The sequence below is a fragment of the Myotis nattereri genome, assembly GCF_964212035.1.
Source record: "Myotis nattereri genome assembly, chromosome: 15".
In the NCBI taxonomy this organism is placed as follows: domain Eukaryota; kingdom Metazoa; phylum Chordata; class Mammalia; order Chiroptera; family Vespertilionidae; genus Myotis; species Myotis nattereri.
In genome coordinates, this window is record NC_138090.1 from 50423742 (window position 1) to 50442375 (window position 18634).

The following is an 18634-nucleotide window of genomic DNA, read 5'->3' on the forward strand; positions in this document are numbered from 1 at the left end:
AGCGCAGGGTTCCTGGTTATCCTCAGCATGACGCTCTTTGTAGCCAACTGCCAGGCCCTGAGTCCAAAGCCACGTATTTCGTACCTGTTTACCTCCTACCTATGCTGGGGCAGCGGCGCCTTGATACTGTGGACAGGTGAGAGCGGGCTCCTAGGGAAGAAGGGGCGGGGCCTCGGGAAGAAGGGGCGGGGCCTCGGGAAGAAGGGGCGGGCCCGGGGAGAAACCTGGGCTGGGCCTGGGGCCCAGATGGTGGTGAACCCAAGGAGGCGGGGCCTAGGGAAAGGGGGCGGGGCCTCTGCGGAACTGGTCTTCCAGCCGCCTACCCAGCTCCTCCTGCCCAGGAGTCCTGAGCTACTTAAACTACGCGGGCATGTGGAGCCAGGCCTCGTTCCGCTGGGATCGGCGGGTGAGCTACTGGCGGTGGGCCTCGCGGCTCAGTTCTGTGAGGGCCTGGCGGCTCAGTTCTATGAGGCACCTGTCCAGACAATCAGACTCAGACCGCAAGTCCAGTTCGCTCCCGGGCCAGGGTATCCCCGCCAAGCCTCCCTAAGCCATGGTTGCTCAGGACACGGACGGGTACCTGGGCCCGGGGGCGGGGATCTGACCTCCACGGAGACCCCGCCTCCCTAAGAACATGCCTCGCCCTCCGAGGGCTGCTGACAAAGCCGCGACCCTCCAGCTTGGGCCCACCCTTTGCGGCTCTGTTCCCGTCCAGAGTCCTCCCCTCGTCCCCATCCCAGAAGTCAGACACCGCCCCCTTCCGCTCTGCACGCAGCTCCCGCCAAGGGGCCAGTGGGTGTGGATCTGCTCCCATCCTAGCGTGGCCCCGCCCCAATCCCAGATAGGCCACGCCCAGATCCTACTAGGCCCCCCAATCCTAGCCAGGCCACGCCCCATCCTAGCTAGGCCCCGCCCCCATCCCAGATAGGCCACACCCCAAAGCCGCCCTTCATCCTGGAACTCCTCCCTCTCCGAGGGCCAGCCCCGCCCCTGGATGCCTCCTCTTGCCCCTGGGCGGACACAACACACACCCAGCTTTTGCTGTCGCCCCTCCCCAGGAAGGCATAGCTTGCCACAGCGTCCCTTGCCCACCTTCCTGGCTTCTGCGCCACAATAAAATGTGGGCACCACCCCGCTCTCAGAGTCCGATCCTCCATTGCGCCCTCTCCCTCGGGGCAGGGTCGGCCCCAGCGTGTGGGAGAACCGGCCTGGAGTCCCGCCTCCTTCTCTGCCTGTTTGTCTACACCTGCCTCTGCCCCATCCTTTCCCCTGTCCATTGCTGCACGCCTCCCGCCCCAACACAGGGAGGGCGGGGAGACTCCGGCCCTGGCCCTGGAGACGGGGCGGGAGGGGGTGTGTGGGGGAAGGGGTGTCTGGGAGGCCAGATGACACCAGAACTCCATGCAAATTGGATGCATATTTGGTTTTAATTGGGGGGGGGGGAGGGATGGTGCGGGGGGTCAGGGATAGGGCAGAGGCATTCAGGCATTGGCTGCCATGGTCTTCTTGATCCAACCCACGAGGGGCAGAATTCTGGTGAAGACCCCGGGCGTGTTGGGTCGGGCGCAGGGGGTTTGGCCCCAGGATGTGATTCCTTGAAGGACCCCGTTGCAGATCAGCGGGCCCCCGGAGTCACCCTACAGGAGGGGGAGAGAGTGAGGTCAGTGAGGCTGGGGGCTCTGCCTGCAGACCGGAGTCCAGCTGTGGGGAGGGACACACTTGTCTCCGGGGTCCACTCCCAGAAAGAGGTGGCAGGTTTCCAATAGGGGGACAGCGCGTGGAGTTCTAGCCAATGGGGGTGGGACACCAGGGCCCTGGAGGACAGTCCCTGCAGGGGGGAGGAGGAGGGGGCATCCATCCACGGGACCCTCCCACCTCAGGGCTCATCTCAGATGTCACCTCTCCCAGCTAGCTCTCTCTGCCCCGGGGGCGCGTTAGAGGGGGGAGGGCGACGCGTGGGCCACCTGATTGGGGGTGTGAGGAGGAAAGGGGCAGAGGAGGGAGCTGGAGCACTGGGGAGGGGGCAGTATCTGGGCAGCCTTGGAGACAGATGCCTGGATAGCTCTCAGCCCCAGGCCAGAACCTGAGTACCCCCCGACCCCTGCCCCTGACACCCCCCCCCCCCCAGCATGCTGAGGCCCAGGGGGGAGCAGGTCAGCTCACCGCACAGGTGTCCTTGCCACCCAACAGGTGTCCAACACACATCATGACATCCGTCACCTTCTCGGGGTGGGCGTTGGCACACACCTTGTTGGGCAGGAGTGTGAGGTCCACGCACTGCAGCTCATCTGGGTACTCGACTGCGGGCCAGGGGGAAGCATGGCTGTGGCCGGCGCCTCCAGGCTCCTCGGCCCTCCTCCCTCAGACCCCGGAGTCCAGGTCCCCAGTCCCCCACCCCCTCCCGACCCCCCGGTGCCTGGGTTCCAGGCTGACCTACATGGGTATGGGTTGGTGCTGCCCCAGCCAGAGGCGTAGCAGGTGCTCCCCAGCTTGGGGGCGCGGGTGGGCAGGGCCAGGGTCTTCACGGTGTCCGTGAGCTGCACGGGCTCGGCCAGGCGGAGCAGCATGAGGTCGTAGCTGTAGTCCTCCCCGGGGTGGATGGTGTGGTTCTTCAGGAGGGTCAGGTTGAACTGAGGGTGCGGGAAGCTCTTACTGACCTGGACGTACTGCGCCCCGTCTTCCTCTTCAAACAGGTTGTGGCGACCCAGCCAGAGCTGGTAATTGCTGGGGGGGGAGACGGGGAACGCAGGGCATGAGGAGGGAGGAGGGGGAGAGAAGGGTGGGGGGGGGAGGGGCAGGGCAGCATGGGGCTGGAGAGAGAGAGAGAGAGAGAGAGAGAGAGAGAGAGAGAGAGAGAGGAACAAGGAGGAAAAGGGAGAGAGCATGAAAGATTCCAAACCCGTGGAGACGATGATTCAAGGCTGATCCGGGGACAAGGGGAGTGAGGAAAAGGGCTTGAAGCAGGTGCGGGGAATGGGAGAGCGGGAGGGAGAACAGAGAAGGTGGGAGCAGAAAGGGGGCGGGATGAGGAAGAGCCGGAGACGGTGAGAGACAGACAGAAGGAAGCAGCAGGAAAGAACAGAATGAGGGAGCAGAGGGAGAAACAGAGAGAGAGAGAGAGAGAGAGAGAGAGAGAGAGGTGGGAGCCGAGGAGGCCAGGGGGTGACAGGGAGTGAGAGACCAGGGGGGGAGGGCAGGAGGGGGGGGCAGATGGGAGGAGGGGCCTGTGCCCAGCTCGGCAGCAGCTGGGGCTTCGGGGCTGGTTCCCCAGCAGGCGGGTGGCCTGGCCCTGAGCCCAAGGTCAGCGTCCTCCTTCCCTCCCCAGCACCTTCCCTTCCTCTTCTCATTCCTTCCCCTGCCCCCGTGGCCCTCAGGCAGCCCCACCGGAGACCAGCCCTTCCCTGTGGGGCTCCTGGAGGGCGGGGCTGGGCGGTGTGAGAAGCTCCCTCCCCCAAAATGTTGGGGGCGACCCTCCCTTTTTTTCTGGGGGTCCCCTTCAGTCCCATGCTGGGGGTGTGCGCACAGTAGTGATGGGGAGAGGGAGTGAGGCAGAAACTCAGAGAGAGAGAGAGAGAGGAGAGAGAGGAGAGAGATCTAGGGGAGGGACAGAGGCAGACTGAGGCGGCTGTGGGAGGGCTTTCTGGTCAACCAGTTCCAGCCCTGTTTCTCTCCTTGTGACCCGGGACCACGACCTGTCCTTTCTGCGTCCCCTGAGGTCATCTGAAGGGTCAGTGCTGGCTGCCCAGTCCTGTGGTAGCACAGATACCCCCAACCCTGTACCGATCCCTCCCCCTTACTCACTCGCTGATGCAGTGGGCAGCCGTGAGCACCCACTGGGGGTCCACCAGGACGCCCCCGCACTCGAAGCGGTTATAATGGTACAGGGCTGCCTGCCAGGGCTGGGGTTTCTTGCACTCCCAGCCTCCGACGATCCGGGACTGGATTGGGGGCACGGCGCCTGCAGAGGGGGTGCTGAGTCAGGGCGGATGGAGGTGGCCATGGGGCCAGGGGACTGGACTGGGAGAGGGGGCCGGGCTATGGACACGCAGGGACGCAGGGGTAGAGGGCCCAGGTCTGAGGACATGGGCAGGAGTGATAGGAAGGGCTCAGGAATCTGAAGGCTCTGGGACTTTGGGGGTGGAGGGGGAAGGGGGTGGTGGCTGGACTTGGGTGGGAGGATGTTTTGCTGAGAGCAGAGCTGACCCCATCAGGTACGGGGTGGGCTTTGTGGGGTGATGGGGGGGGGGTCTTGGCCTGTAGGACAAGAGGCTGTGGGTTCTGAGAGGGGAAACCAAGGTTAAAGGCCTCAAGAGAGGGGCTCAGAGGCTGGGCGAGAGGTTTTGGAGGGTTAAGGGGCTTCCAGGATGATGAAATGATTAGGGACCTTTTTTGGGGGGGAGGTTGGGCTTTCGGGGCTTCTGGAAAGGGTATGGATTTGGGGAATCAGGTCAAGAAGAAGCACCTGGGGAATGTGGGGTGACTGGGGCTCCTGGGTGAGATAATTCAGGGTTCCAGGCCAAAGAGTGGCCAACAGGGTCTGGCTGGGAGAGGGCTCCTGTAGGCTTTGGGGTCCTGTGACCAGGACATGGCATTCTAAGGGGGGTGGGAGCCCCGGGACAGGGCTGGGGTCAAGACTGGGCTCAAAAGGCGGGAGAGCCGGTGATAGTCATTCTGGGATGGTGGGGAGTCTATGGAGCTGGGTCACAGTCGGGGGGGGGGGGCGGACCGGAAAGAAAGGGGGGTCCCTTGGGAGTGATGTTAGGACAGGAATGGAGACAGAGGCATACCAGGGGCCAAGCAGCTGTGGGAATGCAGGGAGGACCCACGTGATGTTGGGTACTTTGGGGCGGGAGGGGCAGGACAGCTGGGCCGGGAAGGCATATGGGATCCTGGGGAGCGGGGGTGTTGTCCCAGAAAACCAGAGCTGTGCAGGGGGTGCAGGGGGAGCAGGCTCAGCTGGAGGAAGGATGCAGAGTCCACAGGGAAGAAGCAGGTGGTTGGGGGTGCGATGTTTCTCCTGGAGGACAAGGCCGGGGTGCTGGATGCGGGTCTCGGGGCAAAGCGTGAGGGAAGAAAGAGACAGTCACAGAACCCCCGTCGGAGGCGTCTGATGGCATTTGGGGGGTCCTGGGAGGATTGGGGGACCGGATGCCAGGGACTGGAGGACCTGTGTGAGAGCTGACAGCTGGAGTGGTAGGATTGGGGGACTCGGGAGCCAGACCGTTGGGCCGTAGAGATCTGGAGAGGTGAGAGGGGGTGATCAGGGTCCCAGGGTCTGTTGGGATTGGGGGGGTCCTTGGAAGAGTTGGAGTCCCCCAAAGAGCGAGACTGAGATGGCCCAGGATGCCCCCTTCGTAGAGGGGCTGGGGCGGGATCTGAGGGGGGAAGAGTAGAAAGTTCTGGTGGTTCCTGGGAGTGAGGACTGTTGTAAAGGTAAGGAGGAGGAGAGGCTGGGAGAGAGAGGAAAGAGCCTGGGCCCTGGTGGGGGAAGGACTGTGGGCTGGAGGGGTGCAGGCTGGGGAGCTGGGTGGGGAGGGAAAGAACTTATTATATTATATTGGGAGGGAAGGAAGGCGGTGTGAGAGGCAGGGCCGGCTCCCCTCCCACATCTTCCCCCGCTGGCTTACCGGTACTGGCCAGGGACAGAGCAAGGCCCAGGCCCAGGAACCACATGGTGGCAGAGGTGTCCGGGGGCAGGCAGGTTGGTGAACCAGGAGGGCCTCCCTGAGGAGCCTTTAAAAGCCCCTAGGGCCCCGCCCCTGCCCTGCTGGCACTCCGATCCTGGACACCTCCCCCCACCCGGCCTGTGAAGGGACGGGAGAACCAGCAGCTGCTGCTCTGAAGGGCCTGGAAGCGTGGGGGTGGGGGGTTGGGGGGGTGGAGGGGGGCAGCCGGGGCAGGGCCCGGAGCTCCTGGGTTGTTGATCTTGGGGACAGAGCCAGTGAGGATGTCATTGGCAGTTAGACAAATCCGAGCAGAGCAAGGACGATGGGCCAGATACAGCAGGTCACAGGGCGGAAAGCCTGGGTGTCTACCTCTCCCCCCCACCCCCCCTTCCCAGGTAAACTCTCCTCCCCTATCGCATCGCTCCCTGGTCCTGCTGTTTCAACCCCCACACCGAGGCTTCAGCCGTGTTTCAGCTCCGGGCCCAGCAAAGCAGCAGCACCAGAGAAGTGAGGCCATGGCTGCCCGTCAGGACCAGCTGCAATAACTAAGGGCCCCTGATCCCGGGGTCAGCCCAGCAGTGGAGACCGGGACCCTGAAAGGGCACACCTGGGAAACGGGCGCCTGCGCTGCTGAAACCCTCCCCTGAGGCCTCCCCTGAGCTTGCTCACCTGCCGGAGAGAAAGAAAAGCCCTTAAGACAGAGGGCCCAGCTCACGCTCTCCCTCTGGGGCGCACACCTGTGCCTTTCCCTGCCCCCCTTCCCCCCAGGCAGGCATCTCCTAACCTCTAAGGGACCCCATGGAACTTGCAACCAGGGGAGCAGTGGGCAGCGGCACCTCGTCCTGGGCTCACCCCTGAGCCCGTCTACGAGGCCCCCTTCCCTTCTGTCTGACTTCTTAGTGAGCCAGAGCGGCCCCACCTGGGTTGCTGCTTCTATGCTAAGCCCTTCTTTGTTTCACGAAGGGCATTTGCTGCGGCCAATACATTCCTGCTTGCTTTGCTGCACTTCATCTCTCTCTTTCTCTCTTTTTAAAAAAAATATATTTTATTGATTTTTTTACAGAGAGGAAGGGAGAGGGACAGAGAGTTAGAAACATCGATGAGAGAGAAACATCGATCAGCTGCATCCTGCACACCCCCTACTGGGGATGTGCCCGCAACCCAGGTACATGCCCTTGACCGGAATCGAACCTGGGACCTTTCAGTCCGCAGGCCGGTGCTCTATCCACTGAGCCACACCGGTCAGGGCTGTACTTTGTCTCTTGACTGAAATCATTCCTTCAAGATGAGCACCGAGGCCTCGTCATCTTGCAGGGAACAAGGGTAGGTGGGGGAGTGAGTGGGAAGGTGGAGGAATCACAGGCTCCCCCCGAATACAAAGCCCCAAATTCCTGAACCCCAAGGAAGCCCCCGTGTCCCCTCAAATACCGACAGTGGGGCTCCAATTCCCTGCGCCCTGCACTGCTCGGAGCCGAGATGCCAGCTTCTCGGCTTCTAGATGCCCCTGAAGTAGAAGCTTTGGCTTTCTGATTGCCTAGGTCCTCGAATCTATTGTTCCTCTCATAAATCTTGGGGTGCCCATTTCAATTCTAGGCCCCCCCTAGATCCAGAAATAGAAAGTTTCAGTGGTCCCCCTGCGTATGTTCCCTGGAGTTTCAAAAACCATTGTTCCCCCAGGCAGTGTTGGGATCCCCTTCCCCTCCCCACCTCCTGGTTCCCCAGATCTCGATGCTCAAGGTCATGTCCTCAAGTCTCAGGAATCCATTGCCTTCCAAGGTCAAGAGCATCCCCTCCACCAATTCCAGTCTCCCCTCTCCCAATAGAATAGAGCAGTGGTTCTCAACCTTCCTAATGCCGCGACCCTTTCATACAGCTCCTCATGCTGTGGCGACCCCCAATTTCATTGTTACAAATTGAACATAATGAAAGCAGAGTGATTCATCACAAAAACAATATGTAATTATATCTGTGTTTTCCGATGGTCTTCGGCGACCCCTGTGAAAGGGCCGTTCGACCCCCAAAGGGGTCTCGACCCACAGGTTGAGAACCTCTGGAATAGAGAGTCCTCAGGGGCCAGATTTATGTATCTCAACATCCAGTGACCTTGAAAATCACATTATTTTTTTTTTATTTTTTTTTTTTATCTCTGATGAGAATAAAAAACTAGATTCCTGCAGCCTCCATGGTAAACCCTGTTCTCCTGGCTCTTTGTTTTTGTTTGTTTGTTTAAAATATATTTTATTGATTTTTTACAGAGAGGAAGGGAGAGTTAGAAACATCAATCAGCTGCCTCTTGCACACGCCCTACTGGGGATGTGCCCGCAACCAAGGTACATGCCCTTGACCGGAATCGAACCTGGGACCCTTCAGTCCGCAGGCCGACGCTCTATCCACTGAGCCACACCGGTTGGGGCTCTCCTGGCTCTTTGGTAAAATCGAAGCAGCTCACCGGGTCCCAGTCTCTGCTTTAGGCTAGGACAGGAGAGTTTTTGCCTTTTTGCCATGGCTACCAGGAAGCCGGGAACCAAACCTTGAAAAGAAAAATGTACTCATTCTTGACCGTGTAGTCACGTGTGCGGAGATATAGCGCGCACCCCCCCCCCCCCCCCCCGTGCCAGGCCCTGTTTGAGTCAGTTCCTATGAATTTCCTCCCTTAACCCTATGAGTGAAGCCATATGAGGGCCCTTGCTTCACAGACTGAGGTTGAGCCTTTTTCTCAGGGTCACACAGCCGATCGCATGCGTGGAGGGAACAGAGCCCCTGCTTTCAGGCCATTTCTCCTCACCTAGGGGTCAGGACAGTGGGTGGAAAGGAACCACGTACATCGGGTCTGGGTTCCCCGCCCGGCCTCTGGTTCCCATGTCCCCTCATCCCCAGAAGAAAGTCACAGAAATGTTTGCAGAGAAACTTGCACCCGTGCTGTTATCTTGGTGTTAAACAGGTGACTGTGAGCACCAACATCAGACCGGACAAGCCCTTGGCTAACACGGGGCCTTGGACACATGGGGTTTTTTGGAGGGGGGGCGGGTAGTGGCTGATTGTGTCCCAGGTCAGGATGAGCGGCCATGGGAGTGTCTGCTCAGTCAGAGACACGAGGGGTGGGGGTCGGGGTGGGTGGGTAGGTCCAAAACAGTCAGTTCCTCCTCATGGTGTCCCGGATCCAGTCCAAGTAGCTGCACACTTTGGTGTAGACCCCAGGCTTGGTGGTGGTGTCGCAGGGGACGTCCCCCCAGGAGACAATGCCCTGCAGGATGCCCCCACAGACCAGGGGTCCCCCGGAGTCACCCTGCGGGGAGAAGGGGAAGCTGGAGTGAGAAGCTTCGGGGCTCGTGTTCCCAGCCTCCTCCGAACCACCATTCACAATCTCAATCCACATCCAACCCCACCCCATCTTAACCCAAGACAACCCAGGTGAACCCAACCAACCGGACCCCGACGCAACCCCGCTCAGCCAACCCATGTCCAGCCCCACGCCCGCCCGCCCCAACCCCGACACCGTTCCCATTCAAAACGGAAACAGATCCACACCCATGGCCCTGTCATTGGCATCCTAACTCCAGCCCATGCCACCCCAAACCCCCCACCACATCCGCCACCCCAAACCCCCCACCACATCGGCCACCCCAAACCCCCCACCACATCCGCCACCCCAAACCCCCCACCCCACATCGGCCACCCCAAACCCCCCACCACATCCGCCACCCCAAACCCCCCACCACATCCGCCGCCCCAAACCCCCCACCACATCGGCCGCCCCAAACCCACCACGGTCTCTAACTCCAACCTCACCCCCATTCTAACTGCCCTTCCTTCTCCATCCCCGGACCCACCCCTAGTACCTTCTCTGGCCCCAAGCAACCAAAATCCGACCCCCCCCCCCCGCCCCCCGCCCCTACTCCCAAACTTGGGTCCCTTCCTCTCCTCGGGGCGTGCCCCCCCCTTGGCTCTGACCTCACAGGAGTCGGTGCCTCCGCCTTCCACCCCCGCACACACCATGGTGCCCATCAGGTGCCCTGGGTAGTCCTTGCGACAGGACGAGTCGGAGATGATGCTGATGTTGGCACAGTGCAAGGTGTCTGGGAGGTCCACTGGGGAGGACAGCGAGCCTGGAGTGACCCCATCCATTTTTCAGGCCCGTGTTCTCTCCCGCCCAAGAGCCCTCCCTGGGGGACAGGGTCCCCACGCACCTGGTGACTTGGGGCTCCCCGTGGTCTCAGACTCGTAGGCGGACACCAGGCCCCAGCCGGACACCACGCAGGGCTCGCCGGCTTGGGGGCAACGCGCGGGCAGTGACACGGGGCGCACGTGCGGGGAGAGGCGCGCGGGCCGGGCTAGGCGCACCAGCATGAGGTCGTCGCGGTGGGTGCGCGCCACGTAGCCGGGGTGCGGGATGATGCGGCTCACAGCCCGCAGCTGCTCGGTGCCGTCGTGCTTGCGCAGGTTGTGCTCGCCCAGGCGGACTCTCATGTGGCTGCGCGGGCGGGCGGGCGGGCGGGCGGGCGGGCCATTACCCGCGGGGGCAGGGGAGGAGTAGACAGGAACATAAAAGAGCGGGCCACCTGGGGCGCCCCGACCCCTTTGGAATCTAGATACCCTATTGCCCTCCCCCCAAAGCCCCAAAGCCGATCGGTCCAGCCCCAGCCCTCCCCCCGCCACCCCCCTCCCACCCCCCAGGGACCAAAGCGCCCACGGGCCTGCGCCCGCCTGGAACGCAGTCCTCAGGCTCCAGCTGGCTCTGCTGCAGAGTCCAGGTTCTCAGACCCCTAGACCCTCCCCGCCAAGGCCCTCGGGACCCGGGGCCCCGCCTTCCTACCGGGTTTGGCAGTGAGCGGCAGACAGCACCCAGTGTGGGGAGACGAGGGAAGCCCCGCAGTTAAAGCGGCTGCGGTCGAACAGGGCCACTTGCCAAGGCTGGGAGTGGGGCACGCACACCTCGCCCTTCATCACCTTGCCGCTGTTGTCCTGGGCTGCTGGGCGGGCGGGGGTGGGGGTGGGGGTGGGGGTGGGGGGGGTGTCAGAGTCTTTTTCTTTTTTTTAAATATATTTTATTGATTTTTTTTTTACAGAGAGGAAGGGAGAGGGATAGAGAGTTAGAAACATCGATGAGAGAGAAACATCGATCAGCTGCCTCCTGCACACTCCCTACTGGGGATGTGCCCGCAACCCAGGTACATGCCCTTGACCGGAATCGAACCTGGGACCCTTGAGTCCGCAGGCCGACGCTCTATCCACTGAGCCAAACTGGTTAGGGCTGTTTTTCTTTTAATATATATTTTTATTGATTTCAGAGAGGAAAGGAGCGGGAGAGAAAGATAGAAACATCCATGATGAGAGAATCATGGATGGGCTGCCTCCTGCATGTCCCACACTGCGGATGAAGCCTGCAACCTGGGCATGTGCCCCCTCCGGGAATTGAACCCTGGCCTCCTGGTTCATAGGTCGATGCTCACCCGCTGAGCCAGGCTGGCCGGGCTGTGTCAGGGTTCTTTTCCTTGCACCCTGCCCTCACTATATATTTTTCACCTGTTCCTCCCCCAAAACATTGTCTTGATTTTTAGGCACCGCCCTCTCTCCAGCTTTTACAACTCTTGCTTATTTTCCCCACAACGGTGCCCCTGTCCCTGGCCCCCAGCCATTTGCCAAAGGGCTCTGGGAGGGAGGGGACAGGGAAGGGGCCAGAGGAGGAGAAGAGTTCTGTCATTGGGAGCAGAGACAAAAACAGTGGGTACCGCGCAGGCAGATGGCCACTTGGAGCCAGCCGTTCAAGGTCACTGAGCTGTCACGGGCATCAAATGGATGTGGCCACTCAATACGGATGACACACAGTCTTGGCTCCGGAGCCTGGGCACCCCGGCCAAATGCAGTGTGTCATACGTACAAGGACACAGGCAAGACCACACAAGGTCATGGGCAAGGGGGCAGGCGCCACGGGTCTTCCACACGTGGGAACTGATATGGGCAGTGCTTGAAGCTGAAACTCACTTGCACCTACATGAGTTGCAGCTTCAGGAATCACAGCATAGACCTTACAGGGCCCCGCGGTTTAGCTCAGTGGATAGAGCATCGGTTGTCAGGCTAAAGGTGTCTGGGTTTCATTCTGGTCAAGGGCACGTACCTCGGTTGCAGACTCGAAAAGTCAGTGGAGCCCTGGCTGGTTTGGCTCAGTGGATAGAGCGTTGGCCTGCGGACTGAAGGGTCCCGGGTTCGGTTCTGGCCAAGGGCACGTGCCTGGATTGTGGGCTTGATCCACAGTGGGGGGGGCGGGGGGGGGGGGCGGGGAGCCGTGTGGGAGGCAGCTGATTAGTGATTCTCTCTCATCATGGATGTTTCTATCTGTCTCTCCCTCTCCCTTCCTCTCTGAAATCAATAAAAATATATTTTTAAAAAATCAATGGAAAAATGTCCTCGGGTGAGGATTAACAACCACAACAAAATAATAATAAATAAATCTTAAAAAAAATATTCACAGCACAGGGGTTCATATGTGTGTAGGAATGTAGACAGTTAAGATATGGGCGTGTGTGCCAGCATGCACACACACACTCACAGACACACTCACACACACACTCACAGACACACTCACATACTCACAGACACACTCACACACTCACAGACACACTTACACACTCACAGACACATACACACTCACAGACACACACACACTCACACACACACACACACATACACAGACACACACACACACACACTCACAGACACACACACTCACAGACACACACTCACAGACACACACACACACACTCACAGACACACACACACACACACACACTCACAGACAGGCTTGCAAACAGAAGACCCAGTGTGGGTCCGCACACACCAGGTCACAGGTCCTCACACTTGCACATGGGGGTGTGGACAGACAAGGTGGGGTCTTTAATAAAGGTACATGTGGAGCCCTAACCGGTTTGGCTCAGTGGATAGAGCGTCGGCCTGCGGACTCAAGGGTCCCAGGTTCGATTCCGGTCAGGGGCATGTGCCTGGGTTGCGGGCATATCCCCAGTGGGGGGTGTGCAAGAGGCAGCTGATCGATGTTTCTCTCTCATCGATGTTTCCAACTCCCTATCCCTCTCCCTTCCTCTCTATAAAAAATCAATAAAAAATATATATATATTTTAAAAGGTACATGTGGAGAGACACTGACCCCCCAGAACTTGTTCACAGGCATGGTTCTGTAGTATGGTGGTTAAATTTGGAGGGATAGAGTTATACTCCCTCAACCCCTGCCCCGCATCCAAACATATTATCTGTGAGTCTCTGAGCAAATTATTTGACCTCTCTGTGCCTCTGTCTCCTCATCGGTAAGATGGGATTGTGGTAAGGATGGGATAGGTGTGTGTGTGTGCGATGCCTGACACACGGCGACAGCTTAATAAATGTTAGTTATTTTAAATAAAGGACTCATGGATTTATTGATGCAGAGAGAACGTGTGGATGTCCAGGTTGTGGACACAAATTTAAGCCAAAGTCAGTCAGATGTATGACCAGGCCCAGATCAAGATAGTCCAGGTCAAAACTGTGACTCAGGCCCAAGCCACTCTGTGGGGACTCAAAGGGCCATGTCTGGATGCAGGGTCTGGCCCTTCAAGGCCTCCAAGCCAGTTGTTTGGTGTTCAAGTTGAACCTGAACCAAGAAAAAGTCCTGGATGTACAAGAAGGAGCCGTGGGGGGCTGGGGGCTGGGGGTTGGGGGCTGGGGGCTGGGGGAGAGCGTCACTCATCACATGTGTGGGTACCTGGCTCACACATATATGAGCAGGATCATGCGCTCCCCTTCCCTCCAACAGCACCACGCACAAGGACGCCCACGGGGATGTTTCAAGGTCACAGGACCGTGACTCCCTACACTGGGCGACATGCGTATGTCCCCTCAAGGTCACAGCCAGGCACACAATGCCACCCACCCTGGGGCAGGATTTCACCGCCAAGATCAAATGCCCATGCTCTTGGCCCTCTAGGGTTGGGAGCTGGGCCAAGAGCCCTGGCAAAGGCAGGGAGAACTGGGATGAGGTGGACAAGGGACTTAACAAGGGAAGGGTGGCTCGTCCTTCGGAGAAGGGCAGAGGGTGCCGGCTGAACAGCTGGGCACCGAGGCCGCACCTGGCCAGTCCCAGCCGGAGGAGGGTGGGGGTGGGGGGCAGCAGGGCGCAGCAGGCAGGCTGGGAGGCGGGGAGGAGAGAGCACGGACAGAGCCCAAGGGGATGCTGGCAGCAGATGGGGGAAGGGGAAGGAGGGGAGGTTGGAGGCCCCCCCTGGGGCGAGACGGTCATGTGTGTGAGGGAGTTCATGAAAGTCCCCCCTCGACTCCCCCAGGGTAGAGGCATCAGGTTACAGTTAACTTCTTCACGGGTGGTAGTGAGTGTGGGCAGGAGTGCTCCTGCCACCTGGGGTCACCTTGACCTGGTGGCCTCCCCTCTCTGAGTCACAGGCCCCTCTTCTGCCAAAGGAGGCCCGTTGCCCACCCCACGGGGATGCTGCCTGGATCAGGTGACCCTCCCTAGCGCCGAGCTCGGCGCCTGGCACGTACTGAGCGCTCAGCAAGGCCAGCGCATTCTTACAGGGCCATCCTGGCGCCTCCCACATCTGTTGCTCTCTCCAGGGGCCAGTGGGGGAACCTGACCAGAAAGGGGCAGGGTCAAGAGAGGAGCAGCCCCCAGAACTGAAACCCGGGTCTGTGCCACCCCAGGGTGGCTGTGTCTGTTGTCATGGGCCTCACGTGGCATGGGGACTGCACAGTGGTCCCCCACCTCCCCCACCATCCCCCGTGCGCCTGACAGCTGTTATGATGGAGTGAGGACTTAAAAGATATCGGCAGGTGGCCGAGGTGGGGCAGGGGTGAGGGAGGAAGCCAATCGTCAGTTGGCTTCTGGGTAAAGGAGGGGCTGGCAGATTGCAGGACCTGGATATGCTCAGGATGGGGGAGTGTAGGGAGCACCCCACTCCCACAGACGGGTCCCCACCTGGCCCGGGCCCCCCTCACCTGCAGAAATCAGCAGGAAGGAAAAGACGAGAAGCCACATCGTAGAGGAGGGACTGGGGCTCTGCTGAAGTCTGGGGGAGAGGAGAGAGTGAACAGGGTGAGGCTGGCTCCTCCTGCCCCCATCAGGACCCCTCGGGACACAGATGTATCCTGCCTGCCGCTCAGACACTTCTTCTCACCGTCCTCGTTCCCCAGCCCCAGCCCCAGCCTGCTCTTCCTCCCGGGAATCCCGTCTGCGATGGGTCTGCCATTCCTCCAGGCGCTGGAGTAGACTCCCAGGTGCCCGCACGGCCTGCAGAGCCCAGCACCGTTCTACCTGCCCCCGGACCAGTGATGGCGAGCCTATGACACGCGTGTCAGAGGGGACACGCGAACTCATTTCTTTGGTTGATTTTTCTTTGTTAAATGGCATTTAAATATATAAAATAAATATCAAAAATATAAGTCTTTGTTTTGCTATGGCTGCAAAGATCAAAAAAATTTCTCTATGTGACACGGCACCAGAGTTAAGTTAGGGTTTTTCAAAATGCTGACACGCCGAGCTCAAAAGGTTCGACCTCACTCCATCTCCAAGGTCCTGGCTCAGGAAACATTCTCTCCCCAGACCCTATGCCAGGTTCCTACCCCGCCTCTTGGGTCTTCCGCACCCTCCCTGAGTCGGTTCTTCCACTCAAGTTCCCACAGGGTCTTTCTACACCTGGAGTTGATCACGTCCGATTGGTGCTCACAACTCGAATGAATCTCACTGCCCCCAGGATCAAGTCCCAGCCCCCCCCCCCCCCCCCCGGCCTCACTTTCGAGGACCGGATGGCTTCTCCCCTTCCGGCCTTGCTGGCTGGGTCTCCCATGACATAACCTTCTAGACACAGTGGGTTCTTCCGCTTTCCCTCCTGCAATTTCATGCCTCCATGCCTCTGCTTGGGCTGTTCCTCCTTCCAGCTATGCCATTCCCTTCAAGGTCCGCTGCCTCCTGGAGGCCTTTTCTGAGCTCTCCCAGGCTGTGGTGTCTGCCTCTCCCGCCAGACAGAACTCCCTGGGGCTGGGGGGTCCCCAGCACTGCCCGGCAGCCTCCCCAATTCCTCCTCCAAACTTATATTTCTCCCTGAGGCTCCGCCCCCACGTCTGGGAGGCCTTGATTCCTAACGGGTATCTCTCCTGGGTCCCACGGTGTCTGTTCTGCCTCCGTCACAGCACAGATCCCCAGGGTGCTCAGGTTGGGTTCTCTCCGTGTCCCCTGCCCTGCCCAGCCTGGGGCCTGGCACCGGACGCACCTCAGGGAGTTGGGCTGCGCTGGCTTGAACCCGTGACAACTCCTGACCCTGTTCTTGGCTTTGGTACAAGTGATTTCAGGGACATCCTCCAGAGTCACTCCAGCCCCCTCCCTGCATCCCCATCTCCATCCTCGCCACCCCCCCCCCCCCCCCTGCACACAGCTCCTTCTTGTTTCTCTCCAGGACATTTTCTTGGTTCAAGTTCAGCGTAGACCACCAGCAAAGGGCACATGGGCTTACCCGGGTGACCTGGACTCTCAGCGCCCACAGGGTGGTGTACGTGTCTCTCTCAGGGCAGACCGTCTCCCCCCATCTCCCCCCCTCCTGTCCCAACCATCTTACCCGCTTCAGACTCTCCAGCAGCATCTGGGGCAGCTTGGATGCCAGGAGAAGGGGAGAGGGCACGGGAATGCTTGAATTTATAAGCTAGCCACCCCACCCGGGCCTGGGGAGGTTGGGTAGGGTGGGGTGGGAGGCGGCTTTACAAGCTGGACGCCTAGGTGGCTGGTGGGGTGGGAGATGAGGCCTCGTAAACATTTATTGGGCTGAAACTTTTGTCTGAGTCGACAATGAGGAATTTCCCCTCCGGGGCGCCGTTCCTGGGGGGGGGGGCGGGGGGGGGGAGAGGCAGGATGGCCAGAGTTGAAAACTGGGGGTCGCAATACAGAGCCTGGATTCTGGAGCCCGTGACCTGGAAGTGGGGTCTGGGGCGTAGAAACTGGGTTCTAGAGCCACGCTTCCTGTGCCTGGAGTAGGATTCTGGATCTTGAATTCTGGACTTGGGTCTAGAGCCCCAACTCTGGGTCTCTGATTCTGAATTCTGGACCCCCCGATTCTGGACTCTGGGTCTTGGATTCTGGATCCAGATCTCTGGTTGTGGATCTCTGATTCTGGCTCCCCAGTTCTGGATTCTGGATTTGGGGGTCTAGAGCTGGGGATTCATGGCCTGAATTCTAGAGTGTGACTTTTGGCGTAGTCTCCATTCTGGAATTTGGGTCTGGCCTTTGAGTGACATCTCAGAGTTGGATTCTAGATCCTGGGCCTTTGAACCCAGCATCCAATCTGTGAGTTTGGAATCTAGCATTTGCAACCCAAGACTTGAGGTCAGAAATCTTCACACAGCTGGAACCTGGAGTATGAATGGTAGATTTTGAATGTTGGAGCCTGGATTCTAGAGCAGGGGTGGGCAAACTTTTTGACTCGAGGGCCACAATGGGTTCTTAAACTGGACCGGAGGGCCGGAACAAAAGCATGGATGGAGTGTTTGTGTGAACTAGTATAAATTCAAAGTAAACATCATTACATAAAAGGGTACGGTCTTTTTTTTTTTTTTTTTTTTTTTTTTTTTTTTTTTTTTTTTTTTTTTTTTAGTTTTATTCATTTCAAACGGGCCAAATCCGGCCCGCGGGCCGTAGTTTGCCCACGGCTGATCCTAGAGTCTAGGTCTAGATTCTGAGATTTCCTGGGCTGACTTTGGAGCATGGTCTGGAGTTTCAAATCTGCATGGTATATTTAAGAGGCTGAAAAAAAAAGAGGCCGGACATGGACCTGGTTGCCATGATTACCAGACTCCTAGAATCTTGACTCTGGAGTATAAATTTAGTGCCTGGAGCCTTTACTCTGGATTCTACAGTCTTGATTCTGGTTTTGAGGCTTGAGGTCTGGATGCTGCTTTCCGGAGGCTTGGCGATCCTCACTAAGATGACCCAAAGCTCTGGGAATTTGAAGTTGTCTTACAACGCCTCAGACCGCGAGAGGGCCCTGGGCAGTTGCTGAGTCTCTCCTGGCTGGCTTGACTAAGGAGGCGGCATAGAGAGCCGGAGGACTGGCCTCAGATCGCGTGCTGAAATTATAAGCATGGCCCCTCCCCGAGTCTGGAAAGCCAGCCCCTTTATGGGAAGGGGATCCAATATGGGGGCTGGATGTGTAGAAGACCAGTGGCCAATGTTGATTTCCCCACAGATAATATGGGAGAAGGGTGGCATCTAACCCCCCATAAGCAGAGTCCGATGGCGGGCTCATGGGGAGGGCAGCCTGCCCTGCTCCCAGCATGGTGACGTCTGCGTCCCCCCTCCCTCCCATCCTGGTGAGTCAGACACGGGTGATGGGTGTCCTCCTGGGCATTTCCCCACACGTCCTTCACCTTAACCGCAGCCGGAGTCCCGCCCTGCACCCTGCTCCTCCTCCTCCTCCTCCTCCCTGGAGTCTTTCATCAACTCTCGTGGTTCAACCACCAACCACGTAGATCTCCTCCATTTGACCCTGAGCTCCTGCCTAGGACGGCCACCTGGTCCTGGGAGGCCCCTCTCACTCCGTGTGTCCTGACTCATCTCTCTCTCTCTTTCCCCACACTGGCCTCCTCCCATGTGTCCCATCTGAGGGACAGCCCCACCGTCCACCTCGTCATGTGGCGACCTCTGCTCCTGTCCCTTACAGCCCCAAGGTCCCCGTCTGGCTCCTTCCTGTCCCTGCCTCTCTCTGCCTCGTCCTCTCCTCTCTGTGCCCTGGGCCTGGCTGCAGCTCAGGTGTCCTCCTCTGCCCCTGGCCCCGCACCCCAGCCTCCTCCCCGACCTCCCACCGGCCGGCCAGTTTATTCCCTCCAACCATCACCAGGTGGCCTCCGAGGGCTGTCTACGCTCAGACCCGCCCCGCCCTCCCTGCTCACAGCCCCTCCAGCTCCTCGCTGCCCTTGGACAGGTCCCC

At 59.3% G+C, this 18634-nt stretch overlaps 2 protein-coding genes across 2 annotated transcripts; both read right to left on the reverse strand.

The window, feature by feature from the left end:
- Positions 1–1429: 1429 nt before the first annotated feature.
- On the reverse strand, positions 1430–5757 carry KLK1 (kallikrein 1). The gene is made up of 5 exons (XM_081106846.1): positions 5628–5757; positions 3802–3958; positions 2438–2724; positions 2164–2300; positions 1430–1637 (listed from the first exon to the last, which is right to left on the reverse strand). Exons 1-5 carry the CDS (start codon positions 5671–5673, stop codon positions 1482–1484), a joined length of 783 nt encoding a protein of 260 aa, XP_080962972.1. The 5' UTR covers positions 5674–5757; the 3' UTR covers positions 1430–1481.
- Positions 5758–8669: 2912 nt separating this feature from the next.
- On the reverse strand, positions 8670–15562 carry KLK15 (kallikrein related peptidase 15; the record flags this gene model as incomplete). Its single annotated transcript, XM_081107358.1, has 7 exons — positions 8670–8952; positions 9618–9754; positions 9854–10137; positions 10480–10636; positions 14661–14731; positions 14840–14976; positions 15455–15562. The coding sequence occupies 7 exons, from the start codon at positions 15560–15562 to the stop codon at positions 8800–8802; spliced, it is 1047 nt and encodes a 348-aa protein (XP_080963484.1). The 3' UTR covers positions 8670–8799.
- Between the last annotated feature and the right edge of the window lie 3072 nt (positions 15563–18634).

Excerpts from the sequence above, each read along its gene's own strand:
- KLK1 (XM_081106846.1), bottom strand. The coding sequence starts at position 5,673 with ATGTGGTTCCTGGGCCTGGGCCTTGCTCTGTCCCTGGCCAGTACCG. Across the intron at positions 2,301-2,437 it reads CAGCACCAACCCATACCCAT|TCGAGTACCCAGATGAGCTG; the intron begins GTAGGTCAGCCT and ends CCTGGCCCGCAG. Across the intron at positions 1,638-2,163 it reads GTGGCAAGGACACCTGTGCG|GGTGACTCCGGGGGCCCGCT; the intron begins GTGAGCTGACCT and ends CCCCTCCTGTAG.